Source organism: Erpetoichthys calabaricus, chromosome 3 (genome assembly GCF_900747795.2).
Source record: "Erpetoichthys calabaricus chromosome 3, fErpCal1.3, whole genome shotgun sequence".
NCBI lineage: Eukaryota > Metazoa > Chordata > Cladistia > Polypteriformes > Polypteridae > Erpetoichthys > Erpetoichthys calabaricus.
This window is the reverse complement of record NC_041396.2, coordinates 78907752-78929119: the sequence shown is the minus strand read 5'-3', so window position 1 is coordinate 78929119 and position 21368 is coordinate 78907752. Positions and strand designations below refer to the sequence as shown.

The 21368-nt window shown below is 39.0% G+C and overlaps 1 protein-coding gene across 1 annotated transcript in view; it reads left to right on the top strand.

The window, feature by feature from the left end:
* The window catches only part of si:ch211-140l13.3 (centromere protein J), a 77916-nt gene that overhangs the window by 32268 nt on the left and 24280 nt on the right, over positions 1-21368 (top strand). Inside the window, exons 9-12 of the mRNA XM_028796959.2 lie at positions 4507-4645; positions 10004-10216; positions 12927-13052; positions 19767-19907. Coding sequence (XP_028652792.2) covers positions 4507-4645; positions 10004-10216; positions 12927-13052; positions 19767-19907 — 619 coding nt within the window. The remainder of the gene's footprint in view (positions 1-4506; positions 4646-10003; positions 10217-12926; positions 13053-19766; positions 19908-21368) is intronic.

Below are 21368 nucleotides of genomic sequence, written 5' to 3'. Positions count from 1 at the left end.
ACAGTATCATTCAACTTTATTAATCTCCAGGGGTAATATATCTATGTCATAACACAGTGCAAAAATGCCTCAAATGGGTAAGTTAAAAAAAAACCTACTCTATAGAATAAATAGCACTGAAACTATATTGTATTTGCACCTTCCACCCATGGAAAAGAACCTAACAGACACAAATGAACTAACAGAAAGCATTTACTAGACAAAACTAATACACGAAGAGAATGAAAACGAGTATAAATAAAGAGCAATGTAACAAATCTATAGCTTGCATGGGCCAGTCAAAATTGTTGCTGTGCCCAATCTATCAAGTCAGTTAGTTTGTCTAATTTTCCACCACATCAGTAAAAAACACACTCCCTCCTCACTTCCCATTTCTCCTAGCTTTCCTCCTTTCATTAATTATGGGCTTTACTCCTCCTACAATTTGAACCTTGGCCATTAATTTCCCCACCTACCACTGGTTCAAATACACTCTGTTTATCAGGTTTTTTTAAAGGATGTTTGTTTTTTTCTAGCCAAAGTTACTTCTTCACAATCATGGTATATGTTCATTAGCTACATGATACTGATTTCTAAAGTGAAGCATATTTTAAAAATTAAAAAAAATAAATAAATAACTGGCCTGCTCTTGAATTTTGTAATGGAACTAATGTGTTCTGCGGTTCCATTGTGAAAAAAATCCTTATGATTAACTGAACATTTCAATTCTTCAACCTGAAAAATGCCAAACTTATCATTGAAAGCCGATCCACTGGTCACCTCCAGAGCTAATGGCTATCCTACTACTGGGTATAGAGACACTAGGTTGAACTTATTTTAGTGGACGCAGGTATCCGTGTACTAAGGAGTCTGCTGGTGATCTTAAAAACCTTTGCTGTTGTCTTCTCCTCTAGAAGAGGTAGGTAAACCTATATGTTGTCCCTTTGGATTGTATTCCCTTCAGTGGATTTATAGGAAAATATCAATCTCCTTCCAGTCCTTCCCAAGCTGATTCTTGAATGATCAGTCTAGTCCCAGTCATCACCCCACCTGCTTGTACCTCAAGGCCAGGAAGATTTGTAGTCTTTAGCCATTCCTTCCTGGTATTATTCTGTCTCTCTCTCTGTCATGGAACAGAATTTAAGATTATGGCAACCACTTAAAGCAGCCTCATTTTTTTTTCTCTGTAATGTTGAAATTCATTTTACTAATTATTCTGTTTGATTATTAAACTATTTTTGTTTTTGAAAGAGGGAACACCCTAGTCCAAAAAAGAAATGCTGAAGCACCAACTGGGTTGCCTATTTTAATAACTAAGGTGCTGGATAAAAGAAACAGGTGCACAGAGGCACAAACAGAATGCAAAACCACAAATATGCTGTAGTGCCTTTCTCGGAACGGGATTGAAGGTCTGTAGAGCGATCACAGTTTCTGGTCAGAGCTCTGTGTGTTATTCCCAAAGTGTAGCAGCTGGGAGTGCCTTGGCCTTATAGCCACTGGACCGGAAGGGGTGGAGTCAGTTGCCCTCATTTGGCGTTTTCTCAGAGCTGTGGGTACACATGTGTGTACAAGGGCCCCGGCTGTTCGCCCCTATATATTCTGTATTTGTAGCTGGAATCCAAAAAGGGTGCAAATGAATCATGTATCTTAAAATAGTTTTTCTATTCCTAAGCTTTTGATTCCTGCATATGCAGGGTTCTTCGGTGGGTTGGTGCCCTGCCCGGGATTGGTTCCCTGCCTTGCGCCCTGTGTTGGCTGGGATTGGCTCCAGCAGAACCCCGTGACCCTGTGTTTGGATTCAGCGGGTTGGGAAATGGATGGATGGATATGCAGGGTTCACAGCCAAATGTCATTGGATAGCCATGTTTTAGTCAGTTCTCTGGCACTTTTAGTATTAGCTTTGAATTTTACTTGCACCGAGTCCCACATTTGGACATGAACCGTGCATATGCAGTCTTGAAAAGAAGAACATGCAAATAATAAATAAGATTTTATGACCAACACCCACCGAACCCCACCTCATCAACCAAACCCCCCCTAGTATACATTGTGTAATACCGGGGCGTACAGCTCCCCAAACCCGGACACAGACAGGCACAGAGGCACAAGTCCAAAAGCAACACCCAGTTTTTTTCCTCGTGGGGCAACTCTATTCCCCGCTCCCCACTACAGAGCACAGTAAACAATCATCCACAGTAATAATGCTCAGTCCCTTCACTCTCTCTTTCTCTTCTTCTCCTTTCTTTCTCTCCACTACTCTCCCAGCAAACTTTGTCCTCTACCTCCCAATTGCGGCTCCTCAAACGGAGTGAGGCAGCCTCTTTTATAGAGCACATGGAAGTGCTCCAGGTTTGGCAGAAGTGCTGCAGTCCAGGACTCTGAAACTGTGCAGGCGCACCTTGGCGGTGGCCACGGGCCCCAGCAGGGTTGAACCTCTAAATTCCAAGCCTGTGGCCCAGTTATGAGCCAGGGGGGTTGCCCTGTCATATTCCGAGGGAGGTATTATCCTAAATATGTCCTCTCACCCAAACCTTCCATCACAGGGGTGTCCCGGCCAGGCAAGGGCCCCGGCTGTCTGTCACAATATATGTATACTAGCTGTCCCCCATGGCTCCACCCACGTAGTAGTGAAACAGGACAGTGAGGAGGGCCCCACCCGGCTCCCTACTCCTGACATTTCTCTAGGATTCACACAAATAAATCGGTACTGCAAGCGAACTTTGATACATAGCACGATGAGAGAAGTCGCAAAATGTAAATCTGTTAAGTAGTTCTCTCGTGAAAAGCAGACAGACATACAGACAGACAGACGTTGTATATATAGATATAGACATGGATATAGAGATAGATATGTGTAATACATCGTTACATTCTCAATCCTGCTGAAATTCATTCTGGGTCATGTGGGGCTAGGACCTTTTACAGCCTTTCAAATGCACCTTTTTATGAATGTACGAGGAAAACCCAGGATTCTGAATCTGTGAGGCAGCAGTGCTTACTATGACACCTCTATAGTTTCAAATCCCATGCCCTGTTGTTGTCTGTGTCTTTAAGGGCTTTCCTCTGGTCACTCTAGTTTTCTGCCCACATCCAAGAAAGAAATGCATTTCAGTTGGGTTGTTATTTTTAAAATTGGCTGTGGTGGACTGTTACCCACTGCTTTATGTTTAGTGTTGTTATGAAATGCCCCAGCTCTCTTTGATTCTGAATTGGATTAAGCAGGTTTTAGAATGTCATGATATATTATACTGCACATACTCTACAGTGTATATATAAAACAATGTAGTAAGAAAGCAAAATCATTAGGGTGTAAAATTAAATTCAGTCTGTTCAGGAAAATAATTGAGGCTACTTTTGAGTGAGTACCATAATGTTAGCTTGTTGTATACAATCTAAATTTTGGAAGACAGTATCTGTCACAATTTAAAAACAATAATTTAAGCTGCTACCTCCAAGTTGATATAGAATCAGTGGTGCTGCTAAAACCTGTAGATTTATGGTTGCCTTTGCCACTTCTCAGCTGCTAAGACATGCTACCTAACATTCCAGTGTATCTCAGTTTATGTAACAGTGACTTGTAAAAAGCTTAGATTAGGATGTAGCCGTCTGTGGGTTTAGGAAAGACAGACACAATTTAGAACTTCACCATGGAACCAAAAACTATACTTAGCATTAAAATATGCCTGTGGGATGATGGGTCTACCTTATTCCTTGTTTTCATGCTTTGTTTTTTATACTGGCATTTGCATTTTTATGCAGCTGAGATTCCCACAGATTGAGTACTGTGAGGTCAGTAAACAGTTTAACAATGGAAGTGACAAGTTCAGACCTGCCCTGAATCACTTTCTGCGCCTATTGCAAAAGAACAAATGTGTTCTATGCTGAAGGGAATTCTACATTCTGGTCTTCATGTTGGATGTTTCTTTTCTTTGCAGCTTTTTGCATTTTGTTTCATTCAGTGAACTGCTTGTTATCTGTAGCATTTTGTTTCTCATGGTGACATGAAGGGTGAGCAGAAAGTGAGAGCTGTTTTAGTGTAATCCCAATAAGCCACCGGACTGATATCTGTTGTGCTCTGAAATTTCTCAAATAGCCTTTGTAAAAGAGGTGTGTCTAAAAAGTCAGCTTTGAAATCTGATTCAAGCTTCTATTTCTTTGGGTCGCTGTAACAACCAAGATACTTTTGTTAACTACAAGACGTATTAGTAAGGTCATTAGTTTCTTTGTTGCAATTATACAGCAGAGTTTTGAGCAACATTGTTAATTCATTGGTTTCAAACCTAAAACTGACTTTTTCACATCTCTGCACTTTAGGACAAGACTCACTTATCTTTATGACCTGTTTGAAGGGACTGGGAAAGGAGGGGTTGGTTGCAAGTCAAGGTGGAAATAAAAGTGATTTCAACTGGATGAATATGAATTTTTTCACGCCTTTATTGTTACTTTCTTTTTGAGCACAATATTTTATGACAACCTCACCTTTCTTATTAAGCCTTTTTTAAGTGTGACATTAATTTATATTGCTAGGCAGAAGATGGAATACTTTAGCAAAAGTAATGAGCATTATGAGGAAGAACAACTCAGAGAAGAAAAGAAAAAATCCCTGAAATCAAAAAGCAGATCTGGCACCCCGGTGGTAAACATCAAAGGAAAGGAGGAACTGCAAGTGAGTAGGGTCCTTTTTGTGCTAAAAACATAATTAAGCACTTTGTGAATGTGAATGTACTGAAGATGGATGGAGCTACACAAAGCACTGTTCCCTCAACATCATGCGTATTTATATTTGGCAAAAGACTTTAATTGTTTAAAAATAAGGATAAACTGACCTTTACCTCTATTGCACAATTAGAAATCACTATTGCTGTTTGTAAATACTAGGGATAAGCAAACACTGTGGACTTTGATTCCCCATGAGTTTAGCGAAATCACAGAAATGTTCGGAAACTGTGCTGAACTCTCTAAAATGCATTGAAGTCAATGGGGAAAAAGGAACTGAACCAGTTTTGAGTGGATTATAATGGTGAAATTGTCTTTTAAGTGTTCTTGAGGGATAGGGAAGCAACTGCCAGCTATGCTGGACCAATTATTGTGGCTACAAATGTGATCTGAGCTGTGAGGCAGTAGTGTTAACCACTGTGTCAACATACCTCAAACAAACAAAAGATGTAGACAGAATGCATACTAGAAACAAAATACAACAAAAGGCCACTAACTAGCAATAAGTAAATAAAATATGGATCATTGCACTCACAGAGTTCCAATCTTGGGGTATACAATATCTGTACCACAAAGTGGTGGTGTGGGACTGGCTTTTTCCATTGTTTGAAGCTACAAGCGCCATGGCAGTTTCCCAGGTATCTGCGCAGAAAAATGAGATGCTTTGTAAAGAGTAATAAACCTTTTGTTATTATTTAAGTGAAGTCTCATTCTGACACTGGGAGGGGGAAGGAACTTTAAGGCTTGTTTTGAGATGTAGCTGGGCACACATGGCAAATTATGCATGCAAATTAGTCATGCAATGCTGCGCTACCAGCACACAGGGATCAATGGTATATATGTGGTGGCAACATTATAACATTCTTATTATGGTCAGCTAATGTATTATTATTACACCAGCAGCCCCGTGATTCTCGAAAGAATCGCAAATCCAAGAATGGCAATCACTTTCTGTTCCCTCCGATATTTGTAGGGATGAAATATCATGGAGGGTGGTTGCGTCCACTTTGCCACTCACAGTACGGCGGCGACGTTGACGTACGATTCTGCTAGTCATGAGGCTTGTTTCAGAAGCGCGTTGAAGGCGCCTTCGTGTATTGTTTTTATCCATGCAGTCTCGCATTTGGCAGCGGCGGTAGTGTGAATGACTTGCCTGTTGCCTCTGGCATCTGTGTATATATACTGTACAATCTGGCGTGCACGCTGTACCTCAGGTTTAGTTTACAGGTCGTAGCCATACGGGCTCGTTTTTGTATTACTAATCGTTGAGGTCCTTCGTTTTGGAGCCGTGACTCCTTATTGTTTTTATCTATGCGGTCTCGTCTTTTTTGTTCTGTGGCTGTGTCGTTAGGTAGACGTCGTTTACTGTTAGGAATCATAATTCAACTTACTTTTAATACTGATTGGTAGATGCAAAAGCAAATGAACTATTGTAGGATCTAATGCATTCCATAAAGCTGTTACTTTCGGGTACATTGTTAGTCAAAAGCTTCCGGACATATTCAGGATATTCATCCAAAGGAGGCAGCTTAACTTGACCTTTTTGACAACAACGTGTAAACTCATCAGTTGTACTGCCAGTTTTTTCTTCAAGGAAGTTACGTGAATGACAATGACTGCAAATGACACTCATTAATCCCAATGAATTTTCATGAACAGTGGACTCATTATAGAATGCGTTCTCAGCTAACTGGCAGAATTGTTCAGCGTCTGTCCGTCGTTGCTGTCTTTGGCTTTTTCTTTGTTGGAATACTGAACATCTTAAACCTTTTAAACGACTTTGTAGCCCTTCTGCAGTTTCTTTTTGGATCCGTGCCTCTCTTGCATGTAGTGTTTCAGAAGCGCGTTGTAGGCGCCTTCGTTCATTGTTTTCATCCCTACAGGCTCGGTTTTGTATTTGTAATCGTTGAGCTCTTTGTTTTTGGAGCCATGACGCTGTCCGTTACTTGAGGTGTTTCGTTTTGGAGCCGTGACTTCTTTGCTTCTGGTGTTTGTGAAGCACGTTGTAGGAGCCTCCGTTTATTGTTTTTATCCATGCGGTCTCGTTTTTGTTTCTCTGTCACTGAATTACCGTTATGTGATTCAAACATGCCACACAGACTGCTGGCACAGTGGATTAGAGCAAGTTTAATTTACAGGTTGTGTTGTTTGGGCGCCACCTACCGACTCCGGGAAGCCGCTGTGTTTGACTCTGGGGCGCTGCGGCGCAGTGCGCATGCGCTTCGGTGCGTCCGCCGTGCATAAATGAAACTGTCGTTTAGTAATATAGATGTATTGGTTTTGTGGGCTTGTTTTTCCTTTTTAAATTAACTGATGACCCATTCGCAGCCAATGCAAATCTCTTCTTTGGTGAGGGGGGATTTCCCCTTGCCCCTTAGTGAAACCCAGAAGAAGAGCAGTGGGGGGGGGGGGGAGTCCCCAGGAAACAAGCTGAGAAACTGAAAAGGGGGAAACATCAAACAGCGCTGTTAATTGCTTAAGCGACCCACCATGACCCACTCATGAACCAACAGTCATGACCCAGTGGTTGAAAAACACTAAGCTAATGTGCACCTCAAATGAAGCAAGGTTTTTTTTAGCACATGTGGACTGGAGCACTGATCAGGTTGTGACAGCAATAATCTTACAATTGGCCTGTGATGAAGTTTTGCTACAGCTCTGCAATGTCATACTGGCATCCCAGACCATCCTGGGGTGCAGGGAGAAAAAATGTCACTTAAGCGAACTGGACAGCAGACTTCTAGGAAAAAAAATCACCAGCAAACAAAGCATATTCATTGCAAAAAACACTTTGGAAAATTTTGACAATAAACACTAGCAATTGCTAACAATTAGTGAGTCATTAATGTTGACAACTAAGAGGAGAGATTGTATCTTTCCATACATCTCTTCATTTTTTTAATCTATGCAAATTATAGAAACAAATGTAAAACCACAAATTCAGTGTTACAATTAAATAACTAACCAATAAAATTAGCAAGGAAAATATTCATATTAAAATTACATGTACAACGAAATACATCCATCCATTGTGCAGACTTACTTGAATGTGGCAGGGGATCTTGAACAAATCCTAATAACAATGGATGAGAGGCAGGAAGCCACCCCAGGCAGGATGCTACTCAGCATGCTATAAATGAGAGGAGACCATTCAGTCCATCGAGCTCATTTGGTTAGCTAATATTTGACTTGTACCAATGTCTCATCTGGATACATTTTAATGATTATCAAGGTTTCTGCTTAAACAACCCAACTTAGTAGTTTATTCCATATTCCCACAGCTCTGTTTGTGAAGCAGTGCACCCTGACTTCAGTCATGAATACACTTCCACATATTTTCTATCTATATCAGGGTTGGGAGCGAGATCCTGCCTCAAGTGGAGGAGTTCAAGTATCTCGGGGTCTTGTTCACGAGTGAGGGAAGAATGGAGTGTGAGATCAACAGGCGGATCAGTGCGGCGTCATGCGGGCTCTGCATCGGTCTGTCGTGGTGAAAAAGGAGCTGAGCCATAAGGCAAAGCTCTCAATTTACCAGTCGATCTATGTTCCTACCCTCACCTATGGTCATGAGCTATGGGTAGTGACCGAAAGAATGAGATTGCGAATACAAGCGGCTGAAATGAGTTTCCTCCGCAAGGTGTCTGGACTCTCCCTTAAAGATAGGGTGAGAAGCTCAATCATCCGGGAGGGGCTCAGAGTAGAGCCGCTGCTCCTCCGCATCGAGAGGAGTCAGATGAGGTGGCTCAGGCATCTGATCAGGATGCCTCCTGGACGCCTCCCTAGTGAGGTGTTCCGGGCATGTCCAACCGGGAGGAGGGCCCAGGGAAGACCCAGGATATGCTGGAGGGACTATGTCTCCCGGCTGGCCTGGGAATGCTTTGGGATTCCCCCGGAAGAGCTAGAAGAAGTGGCCGGGGAGAGGGAAGTCTGGGCATCTCTGCTCAAGCTGCTGCCTCCGCGACCCGACCTTGGATAAGCGGAAGAGGATGGATGGATGGATGGATACCCTGAGTTGAAATAATTCTGCTAGATCCACTTTATTCAATGCCTTTGAGAATCAGGTAAACCTGGATTAGACCCCCATATTGCCTTCTCTGCTTAAGACTAAATAGATTTAACTTACTTAGCCTTCCAGAGTATGACCTACATTTTAGACTTGGGATGCTTGGTTGTTCTCCTCTACACAGTATCAAGTGCTGCTATGTCTTTTTTGTAGCATGGTGACCAGAACTGCAGCAGTACTCCAGAAGCAGTCTCTCTAATGCATTGCATGGACTTGAATATAATGTCCCTTGATTTACATTCAACTCTGTTTACAATATAATCTAATACTTTATTCTCCTTTTTAATTTCTTCTTCCCATTGCATATAGGATGAGAAAGTTATGCCAACATAAAGCCCTAAATTGTATAAGAGTTTGATAACTGTGTCTCTACCATGTAGAAATGTGCACAATTGTGCCCTAAACTTCATTTTCCAGTGTTTACCCAGTTCTGAAAATTATCTAGGTTTTTTATTTTTGCTACCTCCTTTGCCATGCCTCTAATTTAGAAAGCCCTCACCAGCCCACCCGTCTGTACTGTACACAATATTCTTGTGAAATATGCCTGTACATTTGTCAAAAATATTTGCAGAGCTGGAGAGACTTACTTGTTAGCAAGTTCAAAAGTTACAAGGATCACCAACAATTAGTATTTCTCTATTTGGCATTTCTCAGGTGGCTAACACATTAGTTAGTACAACGTACAACTGACATGCAAATCTAGCAACCTGAGTTTGAATCATATGTGTTGTCCATGTGGATTATGATCCAAATACTGTTGTTTTCCTCCAAAATCCCAAAGACGTCCAGGATAGCTTAACTGGTGACTTTAAATTGGGCTAGTGTGGAGTCTGTGTGTGAGAGATGTCACTGTAATGAAGTGGAAGGTTCCAGACCTTTGTGATTCTGTATTAAATTAAGTTGTTTTAAGGATATTATTTTTATGTAATTTGTTCATGAGCCTTATGATCCTGAACTGGATACACAAGTAGAAAATGGAAGGATGAATAGATGGGTGAATGGATATTTCTAAGTAAACAAAAGTCCAGAGCACTTTGGCTATCTGTATAATTATCACATTACTGTTTCGTAATTTCATTCTGGACATGTTAAGTGTTGGGAGCTAAGCTATGTGGTAGCTAGTGTGCAATATTATTATATTTAGTGCTTGTGTCATACAATGCTGTGTTGTTGCTGTTCTTTGCAATACCACCCATGAAGTATCAGACAAATCACTCTGTAATGCAATTCTTTTGATTTTTTCAGGTTTTGAAGGACCAGATTGTCGCACTTCAAGAAGAATTTAAAAAGAACGAGTCACGTTGGTCAGTTGCTCATGGTCAGCTGCGGAATCAGGTGGATGCTCTCACCAAGGAAAATCTAGAGCTGCGAGGAAAGCTTAAAGTGTCAAAGTGGCACATTCATGATTCTTTAAAGAAGCAAGTGGATGGATTGTCTCCTCGCAAGCATGCATCACCAGTAAGCATCTGTATTTGCCCAAGCTTTTGATAGTTGCACACACAAATTACAGGGTTTACAACATTTAAAATGCATTTGGAAAGAGAAAGTAGATTTCTATTGAGTTTGGGTTGACAGGAGATAGTGTAAAATATGTTTGGGTTACAAGTAAAACCCAGCAGGTCTATATGTACACTTATGGATGCACAAGTAACATTCATTTGAGTCTGCATTTTCTTTGGGAGTTGTACTTTGTTTTACAATATATAGCAGGGTTTCTCAACCACAGGCCTACGATTAGTGGGATGTGAGTTGCTATTGTTTATATTGCTAGTGGTTCACACTGTGGGTCATGCAGTGTGTCGTGTCGATGACTGTGCTCAGTTCATCAAAACATACACTTTGACAAATGCTATTGATTCACCTAGGGAGATAAATACCTCACCCCTCCCTCTACACTGTCAATTGGGGCTCTAATGATCAAATTTGATTCACCAAGGGGTACAAAAACACTCTGATGACCACACTTTAGGCAAAAAAGCATGATACAAGGAATTACTGAAATGATTTAGTCCCGTGAAGTTCAGATCGTGTTAAGACGTTTAGTTTCATTTCATAAAGTGTATAGCACAGACAATTTTCCATAACTGCAAGAGAGGGAAGGTTGGGCCACTGGACTTTACCAAGGCATTATTCGATACGTGAAGAGAAGCCAGTCTTACATGCTAATTTCCTAACACTCCTACTCTGCAGTTCCCATGTGTTTTAGTTTTTTCTGGCACAGAGGTATGAATTGCTTAGCTATCTGCAGCATTTCTAAGGAGATGGTCAAGATGTTAGATATCCCGTTCTCTAGTCCATGAAGCACACAGAATAACAAGACAAACTACAAGGAAATGTTTTCTAGATCAGTGTTTCTCAACCTTTCTGGTTTCGTGACTTACATTTTTCCACTGTAAGATTGTCAGAGTGAGGGGATGGGTCTCTTAGTAAATCAAGCATGAACATCAGCACATTTGCACCTTATTGAATTGAGCAAGCATTGAGTGAGCATTTGGGGTGTCAGGCGTGGCCATCCATGACTGATAGCAATCCCACTACCATTATAAACAATAGCAACTTGCAACCCACCACCAGAAGCTCATGGCTCAGTGGTTGAGAAACAGTGCTCTAAATAGTAAATGAGGTAAAACACAGTGCTTGCAATGAATGGTAAGTTTAACACAATAAAATAAATGAAGCCAGTGCACTTTAATAAGGAATTATATAGCAAGAATGTAATACATGTAGAAGAAGAATGTTCTCCTCAGCACCATGTATTTTGTGTGTTTAGTAAATTAGAATCTTTATAATAACTATTTTGTAACTTGCCAGTGAGAGACGCTTTGGCTTATGAACTAACAAAAATATGTTATTCCAGGGTTCAGGAGAAATAGTGTCCAGATGAATAAAATGTAAGCTGTTTCTTGTTTTTCCCTTTCTCAGAGTGAATGTTTCAGGGACAAGGTCACAAGGCTGCAGAAAGTACATGTGGTTTATGCAAAGGCGTCTCTCCTGTGCTTAGCTTCCAAAACACAGACAATGCTTAGCTCAACAGATATATTGTTTTACTTTACTGTTTTGATAAGGATGTTCTTTCTTTTCTTATTAATCATGAGATGCTGAAGTATAAAAAACCCCTCCTGGCTTTTGATCAGGGTTCAATTGAGCTTTGCGGCAATAAGTTATGCTCTTTTGAATCTCTACTTATATACTGCGACTCCAAATTAATAAACAGGAGAATTTAGAAACTATTATCTGTCTGCTTTTCAGTGTGCCTTTTTCGTCCACATACATCTACCAGAGTATGGTTAGTAATTGATGGAATTAAAGTAACTCCATACCATATGAAACACTGCAGAATAGTATGTTGACACATGGTTTAGTATTTCTGCATCACAGATCCAGCTTCCAGGGCTCAAAGATGTGCTTAAAGTGAGATTTCCATATTTTCCCCCTATGCGTGTGGGTTCTTTTCTGGGAAGTCCAGTTTTTCTTCTATATCTCAAACACCTGTGTGTTTGATGAATTTCTGATTTTAAATTGGCATGAGCTTGGGTGGGTGAGAGTAGCTGCTGAGATTTAACTGTCAGTCTGTAAAGAGTTGGTTCCTGTCTTGTGCCTGATGCTAAAAGGACAGGCACTAGAAACATGACCATAACGAAATAAGCTTGAAAATGTTATGTAAAATACTATATACTATAAGAAACTATAAATATGAAACAAGATATGTACTTGGGTTAAATGGAGATATTTGTTTATGAGGAGCTAAAAAGATAATAAACAGAAAATAAGTACACTTGGTAGTAAGCTAATTTACAAGCATTTGCATTAGGTATGAAACATTTGCTGCAGCCCAGTCATTAATTTTCATTTAGTAATACAAAGGTCACTAACACATTTAAAAATCAATACATTATTCCTGAAAGTGCAAGTAACATCTTGATCATTATTTATCAGATTTTTAATGTAGTATTTATGCTGAAATAGTTAAGTCATGGTATCAATATTTGTAACTGGTATCAAAGATTTTTTTGCATTTTTGGAGAAGAAACAGCTCAAAACAAGTAAATGGAAATAATTTAGCATTTTTACAAAGTCTGCTATTTCAAATAAACATGCTGGAGTTAAATTTTCAGAACCAGGCCCGACTTTTATGTCATCGTGTATTTTTTTTAAATCTTGTTTATAGGTTTCAGAAGCAATACTCATGGGTACAAGTCAGGGTCGAGATGAGGACAAATTGCCCACAAATCAGAAGAGTCGCAGCTCCACACCTGTCATGAGAAGACAACTTACCCTAACTCCAGAGATCAAGGTGCTGTATAAAGATTGAGTAGAATAAGATCTTACTTGCTTTTTTAAAAAAAAAATCATCTTGAATCACAGTCTTGACTGCTTGCAAAACTGTGTGTGTGCCACCAAAGCTCCCTCTTTACTGTTTTCCTCAGAAAGATGGAGTTAAGATCTAATATAATTGTCCCTGAATCTATTGCCTTGTTTTATACAGGATACTATAAAACGTCTGGGTTGAGCATGCAAAACTTCACAATTTTAATTTTTTTTTTTTAAATTTAAGATGTTCTGACATTTAACATTATTAGTGATTCAGATAATATTATATATGTCTACCCTAGCTCAAAGGATTTAACAAAAGAACAAAAGTTAAAGTTGTATTTTTTCACAAGATTATCTCTTTGATAAATATCTGTATTTAGATGGACGTTGAAATGTACTGTACATTGTGGAAGCCAGCCCCGGACACAGACAAACAGACACCTCCATGTCTACAAAAAGCACACACTTAATGAACAATAAGGTCCCGTACACAGCACACGGTGCCCCTGCACCAATTACCCTCTTGAGTCCTTCTCAGAGTCCTTCTCAAAGTCCTTCACCACCTCCACACCTCTCCACCGAGCTCTGTCCTCTTCCTCCCGACTGCAGCCCCAGAATGGAGTGAAGCGGCCCCTTTTATTCAGCCCCGGATGTGCTCCAGGTGTCTGATGACCGACTTCCGGCAGCACTCCCCAGTGTGGCGGAAGTGCTGCCCTTGCACCCGGAAGCACTCCAGGCATAAACCATCCCTGGTTTGTCAGCACTTCCTGGTGTCCCGGAAGTGCTGTCCCCCAGGGATCAAGGACTGGCCGGGTACCCAGGGAAAAGAGGTGTCGCTCTCCCGGTTCCTCCTTCCTCCAGGCATCCCGGTGGGGCAGGGCTCCTGGCCGTCTATCACACCATTTAAGCTGAGAAATGCATGTTTAAAGATCAGCAAGAGATTCAGAAGTACACAGTCTGAAAAAGCTCCTGAATGCTTGAAATGTCAGAGAAAAAGTGCTCAAGATATAAGCAATTTGAATTAATTTAAATAAGTTACTCTATTAAACCAGGCTTTTTAATTATATCATTTGTTTTTGAAAGGATGGGGTACAATAAACACTGTTTTAGAAGTGCATTGAAATTACACACCTGATTACAGGAGGTATCCACACATCATATACTGTACTGTAGCTGCTGAAAATACATGACCAAATTTGGTACTTCTGGCATAGATTAACATAATTTTACCAATGCATGCAATATTATGAGAAGGAAATTTGCTGTACACAAACTTTTTTGACCAGAAATCTCTAACAGACTTACCAGCAGAAGTAAAAGAGAAAACTGGGTCTTACAAGAGTGCTTTCAATCCATATCTCAAGAGGATAAGTTAGCCTAAAACATTTACCTTTGTAAAGGCTATATGGATGTGTGCTTTTATGTAGCAGGTAGATAACATACATATTTTTCTCAAAGCAATTAATATTTTTAGCACACATGGCGTTTGAGTAGTACTGCCATGTGTATCCATTGTTTTCCATTATGTATGTGCACCCTCTTGTGGGTGCAAGATGTATAACAATGGTGACAAAAAGCATAAGCTATAAATATTATGCAAACATTAAAAAATGAGATATGTTTCAATTGATTACATTTTTATAAAGACAAAATGAATGTGTTTTTGAGCCTAGATGGCAGCTCTAGGAAAGCAGGAAGTTTTATTAAGACTATGTTTATGAGAGAAACTCTAAATATCCAATGCTTAATCTTAACTTTTGATAACTCATATCTCTTCATTATTTTATTTCTTATGTAACGTACTAATACAGTTTTCATTAAATTCATGATCACATTTTTGACAGATATTCTGTAAAGACATTAAAGCTTTATTTAACCATTTCCAGCTGAAAACAGTAAATTAAACAGACAAAAGAAATGTTCTCCAATGCTTTTTTAAAGGCAAAAGCAGTTGAATGGGCAACTTTCATTCATTTCCAAATGAATTTTCCAGAAACATCGTTCATTTACATTTTAATGTCTGTTACCTACAGTATATAGTTTTAAGACTGAATTATATATCAAGTAAAAGAATATATGCATTCAATCTTGTATTTTAACAAATTTACTTAATATTTCCAAATGCACTAAATTCAATTCAGAGTTGCAGGGGGCCAAAGCCTATCCTGGTGACATTGTATGCAACCTGTATCATGCCAGATACAAGCTGTTTGAAGAGTTCAGTTGCACAGTAGCTTACATTCATGTTTTTTAAATGGGAATCCATTTGTTTCTTCCCAATCCATTTCAGGCATGCAGAGAGCTGGAGAGTATTTCTGGAACACTGCGCACAAGGCAGGAATCAGCTTGGACAAGCGCCAGCCCATTGCATGTCCCACACACACGCTCAACATGGATGCTTATATATTGCTTAGCAAATTTATTTTTCCCTTTTTCCTCCATTTCTTCAAATTGGAGAAAGTAAATAGAAATTTTATTAAAAGTAAACTTTTTTTTTAACTTAGATAGACTTCTACCGGGGCTAATACATTGTAATTATTTTGTTGTATCATTTAAATTGACAAATGGAAAGTACTACTGAATGAAGAGGTGAATAAAAACCCAACAGAAGCTGTCCCTTTTTAGTGAATAGAGTCAAATGTTGCCCATCATTAGTAGAAACTATTTGTGCAGTTTCTGTGTTACATTCTATGAACATTATGCTGCAAGTTATGCCTATTATTAGGCAGGCACCATTTTTCAACAGGCATGAAAATTAGAGCTTGTTTCTTTAAGAACAGCATCAAATTGTTTTCGAAACTTCTTTCCTATTAGAAATATACTGTATATTAGTTTGATGTAAAACAGGTTTGTTCAAATGACACATGTCCTCTTTTACTGGGCATGGATGAAGTCCTGGATTTAGATAATAGTTTGGATAAAAGTTCAGGAAATTTAAGATTTATATTGATGCTATTTTGTAAATGTACATACAGTACAAGCAACCATACATATACATATACTGTGTGAAACTTGCAGAATACTCCAGGAATTCTATTAATGTACTAGTAGAATAGGTCCAAGATATTATGGCAAGTCAAATTATCATTTGGAGATATTATTAAAACATTTAAAGATATCTTGAATTCACTTAAAGATATCTTTAAATGCAATTAAAATATATTTAAAGCATTTAACTATATCTTTATGAAATGAAATTAAAGATATCTTTATAAATGATTTACATATACCTTTAAATGAATTACAGATTTCTGCTAATGAATTACAGTTATCTCTAAATGTCACTTTGGCTTAGAATATTTTATTCAAAGTTGTTACTGAAAAATGTATGACTTCATAGATATCTCTAATGTATTTTGAGATATAAGAGATGAACCTGTCAGCTTCTGCTTCCATATTACAAGATAGCTTATAGTTTGCTCTCTGCAATTGTCACTTGCGCCAAGATGCTCAACATGATGAATTGTCTCCTCTGAACGGAATGCAACTGCCAAATTTTCATGTCTTCCTAGAAATAATGTGCAGAAAGCACATATAATGTTATTCAAATGGCTGAAGAATAACAGCAGTAAATTTATATACGATATGATACAATCTAATTTTACATCTTCCCATTTCAGCTGTTTCACAGATTTCTATATTTGAGGAAATAGACTTACTTTGGTTAGAACTGCTGCTTCACAGCTCCAAATTCCAGGGTTCAGATCCTGGCCCGCTTATGGTCTATGATGAGGCCCTACCTTTTCCCCAAGTCTATGTATATCCATTCTCTTCTATATCCAAAAGATATTCAACTTAGCTTAATTAGTGCCCCAAATCAGTCCCATGTACTGTATACTAAGTGTGTGTAAACATACCCTATAATGTGGTCTGTCCTGGATTGATTCCAAGATAGGATCTGGACTAATGAAACTGAACTGGATTAAAAATGTTCTAAAGTTGATTTTTCTTGTGTAGTAGGAGAATTACCCTGAGAAGAACACCAATATTATTCAGGACAACATTTCTTAACTTCTTTAATATATATTGACCCTTGAAGGTGCTCAGAAGTATAGTCTGCTATTTAATTTTCTTCTATCTGGTATAGGGTTTTTCAGTAGTATGCCATTCTGAATTCACCAAATCCTGGGCCTGACTAAACATTCTGTCTATAACTGATACTACACATTTTGCAGCTGCATTCATGCACATTACATCTACGTTGTATGTTAGTAACTAGGCAGGCAGTCTGATGTTGTGGCTAAAGTACTTGAGACTACTAGGTTGCTGGGTCAACTTCCATTGCTGACTCATGGCATGACCCTGAGTAGGTCACCTGCCTTTGTTCCAGCTGTAAAACGTATCTATAAACTGTTGTAAAAAATCCTGATTTTCTAAGTCATCATAAGTAAAAGTACAGTATACTGTACAGTTATAGCAAACTACTTGCAGGACAGTAAGTGGAAAGCTATGGGGACCACTTGGGTGGATTTATGGACTGTAATAATCTGGAATGAAAATTTCTTCCATACTTTTTCATGGCTCCAATATTACTGTTAGAATGAATGCAAACTTGTCTGGCATCCTCTTTTTTCACACTATACAAAAACATGAAATATCAGATTTTGTTATTTTAAATAGATTGGGATTTATTGTTATTGCTATAGTTTTAATAATTCCAGTTTCAGTCTGATTCACAGGGATGGCAAACTGTAATAATATGATCATCACCTTTAAAAGACCTCAGAAGATTTTAACAAACGTCACTCTGAACTGGTAGACATGGCAGACCGTGATGAACATGAAATGAGATCATTAGGTTTTATATTTTGATGATTTCTGTTTGGAATTGTTTTTTTTCACACACTTGGACTAATACTCATTTTATTTCTCCAATAATATATATTATTTCATAAATGAAATGTCTTATAATTTGTTATATGTTGCATTCCATTTTGTAGAAATCATCAATCTTCTATTCTTGACATTGCCTTTTAGTTATTTTAAAATGTGTTTTTGATTATGTATGTAACACTTTTAAGATGTGTAGACATTTAATTTAGAATTCTTACAGATGTGTTAAACAGAGGAAAACATGTTAATATATTGAGAAGAAAAAGAAAAAAAAGGAATGTAAAATTACAAGAGGAAAATGGCTGTGTTTAGAGTGTGTGTGGAATGTGTTATACACTGCAGAAAATGCAGTGGATATCAACTCACCCTACCCATGTGTTCACCAGTGTTGGCATGGATGATTCAGGGTGTATGCTGTACAGCAGCAATGACTGTGATATTTGCTTCTTCTTCAAGAGATGGGGGATACCTACTTAATGCTGCGTCACTGTGCCAGTGTGACGGTGAGGGTCCTGCTCCATGCTCCCACTTCTAATTTGGGAGCCTCTACAAACCCACACCATTGGTAATTTAACTGGATGAGCTGTGCAATGAGGACAAATCAAACTGAGCAAGGGGATGGCATAAAGGTGCAAAAGTGCTTTAATTAAAAATACTAAAAACAAACAAAACTAAAAACAGTGTCCAAATAAATAGTGCAGTGACTCAAAAACAGTACATAAATAAATAATCCATAAAAACAATGAAAGGTTGAGGTTAAAATCCCAAATAAATAAATCCATTAAAACAAGGTTAAAGACAATGGCTGGAAGAAGTTCCCCCTAAAAGCCTGGTGCCCCTGCTTCTCCCATCTGGATCCTGCAACAGGGGAGTTGCCCTACCTGCAGCTGCAGATGCCTTCTACACTGGTCCAGTAGCCTTCCGACCCCTGGCTCTGTACATCTCCCGCCGGACCAAGACTCAGGTTTCCCAGCGACCAGGGCGCTGATGCTGGGGCTCACTCTCCCAAGCCTCACTGACTCCCGCTGCCTTCCGCGGCAAGCCAACCACCTTCTTGATCACTTCAGTTCCTGGAGATCACTCAGTTCGAGCTACCGCTTCCTGCTGCCCCCACTAAATGTCAGCCATACACTCCTGCTGAGGGGCTCTCCTCCCAGCTGCTTGCATCCACCAGTGAAGCTGCTCTCACTCACTCAATCCCACATCGGCTCTCTGCACCTCCTGCCTTCTTCTTCTTTCCATTAACCTCTCTCTCTCTCTCTCTCTTTCTTTGTTCTCCCCTCCGCACTCATGCTCCTCCTATTTGTATTGGGGACGTGGCACAGGTATAGTGATTTAGCAGCTCCCGGCATCAATTATGGACACAGGCGATCACGCACCTGTGCACTTCAGTGCGGAAACACCCATGCCTGTATCGCACCTGGTAACACGAACCACACCCCCTCCATAAGCCTCGAGTGCAGTGATTATTTATTTAAAAGGGCAGACAGCCATGGACCTCACTTTACCACATCCAGGAGGCTCCCAGGCACATCACTTGCTGTGTGAATTGTGCTCATTCACCCCATAGGCAAGTGGAATCTCTGTGGGCACTCCGGTTTCCTGTGTTATCTAAGGATATATTTGGTTATCTGGCATCTCCACATAGGCCTGGTGTGGGTTTTTGTATGAGCTCAGGTGCCATCTGTGATGAACTGGTTTCCCATTTAGAGCTGTTTTCTGCTTTGCACACAGTTCAAATGGAATAGAACATGGTTTCATGTGACAATGTAAAAAATTGACTGAAGGATGTAAAAAAACTCTGGACCATTTTATATACATTTTGGCATATATGCTGTATTCAGTGTCATTTGTTTTTCAGTTGACAGAAAAGAATGAAAATGTTAAAGTGACAGTCAGAGGCCTAGCAGGGGTAACTGTCCACTCCCGGAGTGCCACCCCAACATTAACTGGAAGGAAGACTCCCATTCAAGGCAAAGTAACTCCATTTGAGCCTGAAGCAGTAAGTACAATTGACTGTCAATATCAGAAATAACTGTCTATTATGATTTCCTCTTAGGGAATCACTAACCTCCATTATTTTAATTAGCCACAAATGTATAATTTAATTTGATCTGATCCTTAAGTGACAATTAATCTAACAAACAATTTTAAACATAAATCAGAAAGGAAACAAGTCTTTATTCAGAAAATGAAACACAAGTAAACAATGAGAGAACAGAAATAAAATATGAGGGACGTTCAAAAAGTTTTCGCATTTGTTTTTAACCCATCTTTATTAAGAATTTCAAAAACAAATTACATCACTTTTCTACACCTTCGTTTGTGATGCAATTTTTCCAGCGTCGTGCCAACTTTTTAATGCCCAATTACTACTCCTCCCACCTTCATCGTTTCCAACAAAAATATAAAAGTGCGGAAACTTTTTGAATGTCGAGTATGATAAATAAAAATAAAAGCAAATAATAAAATAAACAAAGTAATTCAATTCAAGAAAGAATGAACAAATAAATTCTAAACTGAATTAATTAAAAACCGAAACCTCAGTCCTCAATATTATTTCAAAAATTAGTACCAAGTGGCAGTCTGAAAATCCAAAACAAATAAAAGATTGCCCCAAACTAAGAATTGCAAATCTGATTGTAACCAAACAGTAATTTATAAGGTCCCCCAGAACAGAGAATGCTGTTTCTCATTTATTACCCCAGCAAAATACTATGACTGAAGCGTCCTCTTTTACCGAGATGCAGGTGATTGCCATAACTGGTGGTACACATGAGGAATTAACAACAACTCGGGGCCCCAAACCTCCTTCTGCTCAATCTTAAAGAAAATCTATTGAAACAACAAAAATAGGCACAATAAACATAACAGAAAGAATACGTATGGTATCAGGTTAGGCTTCAATCACACCATGTTGAATGTCTATAGTAGTCACTAATGATTGCACTTTTATTTTACCTATCCTTATGTGTACAAAGACCATATCTTCTGTTTAGTGAGACCTGTGAACTCCGCTGATTAAAGGGTATGTGATTTACTGTATATCTAAAGATTTGTTTTTAATTTTAAATTGGAGGATTGTGATGACATAAGAAAAACAATTCTGACATTCAAAATATAGGATAAAATTCAACTTTCAAGACCACCTCAACCAATTCAGGTACATGGAGGACCTGAAGATATATTAGCAAGATTGGTGATAAGTTTGGAGTGATGCCGGACATGGTATCAGTCTATTGTAGTGCCCACTCACACACACACCCACACTCAAGCAATGTGAAATTGGAATTGCCAAATCAGATTTTAAAAAGTTGATTTGTTTTACTTAATGATTGACATAACTTTTGTTTTATTGTGTATTGATTTTTGTGTGTATGTATGTGTTAACTGTAATTAACTGTTAATGCATCCATCCATCCATTATCCAACCTGCTGAATCCGAACACAGGGTCACGGGGGT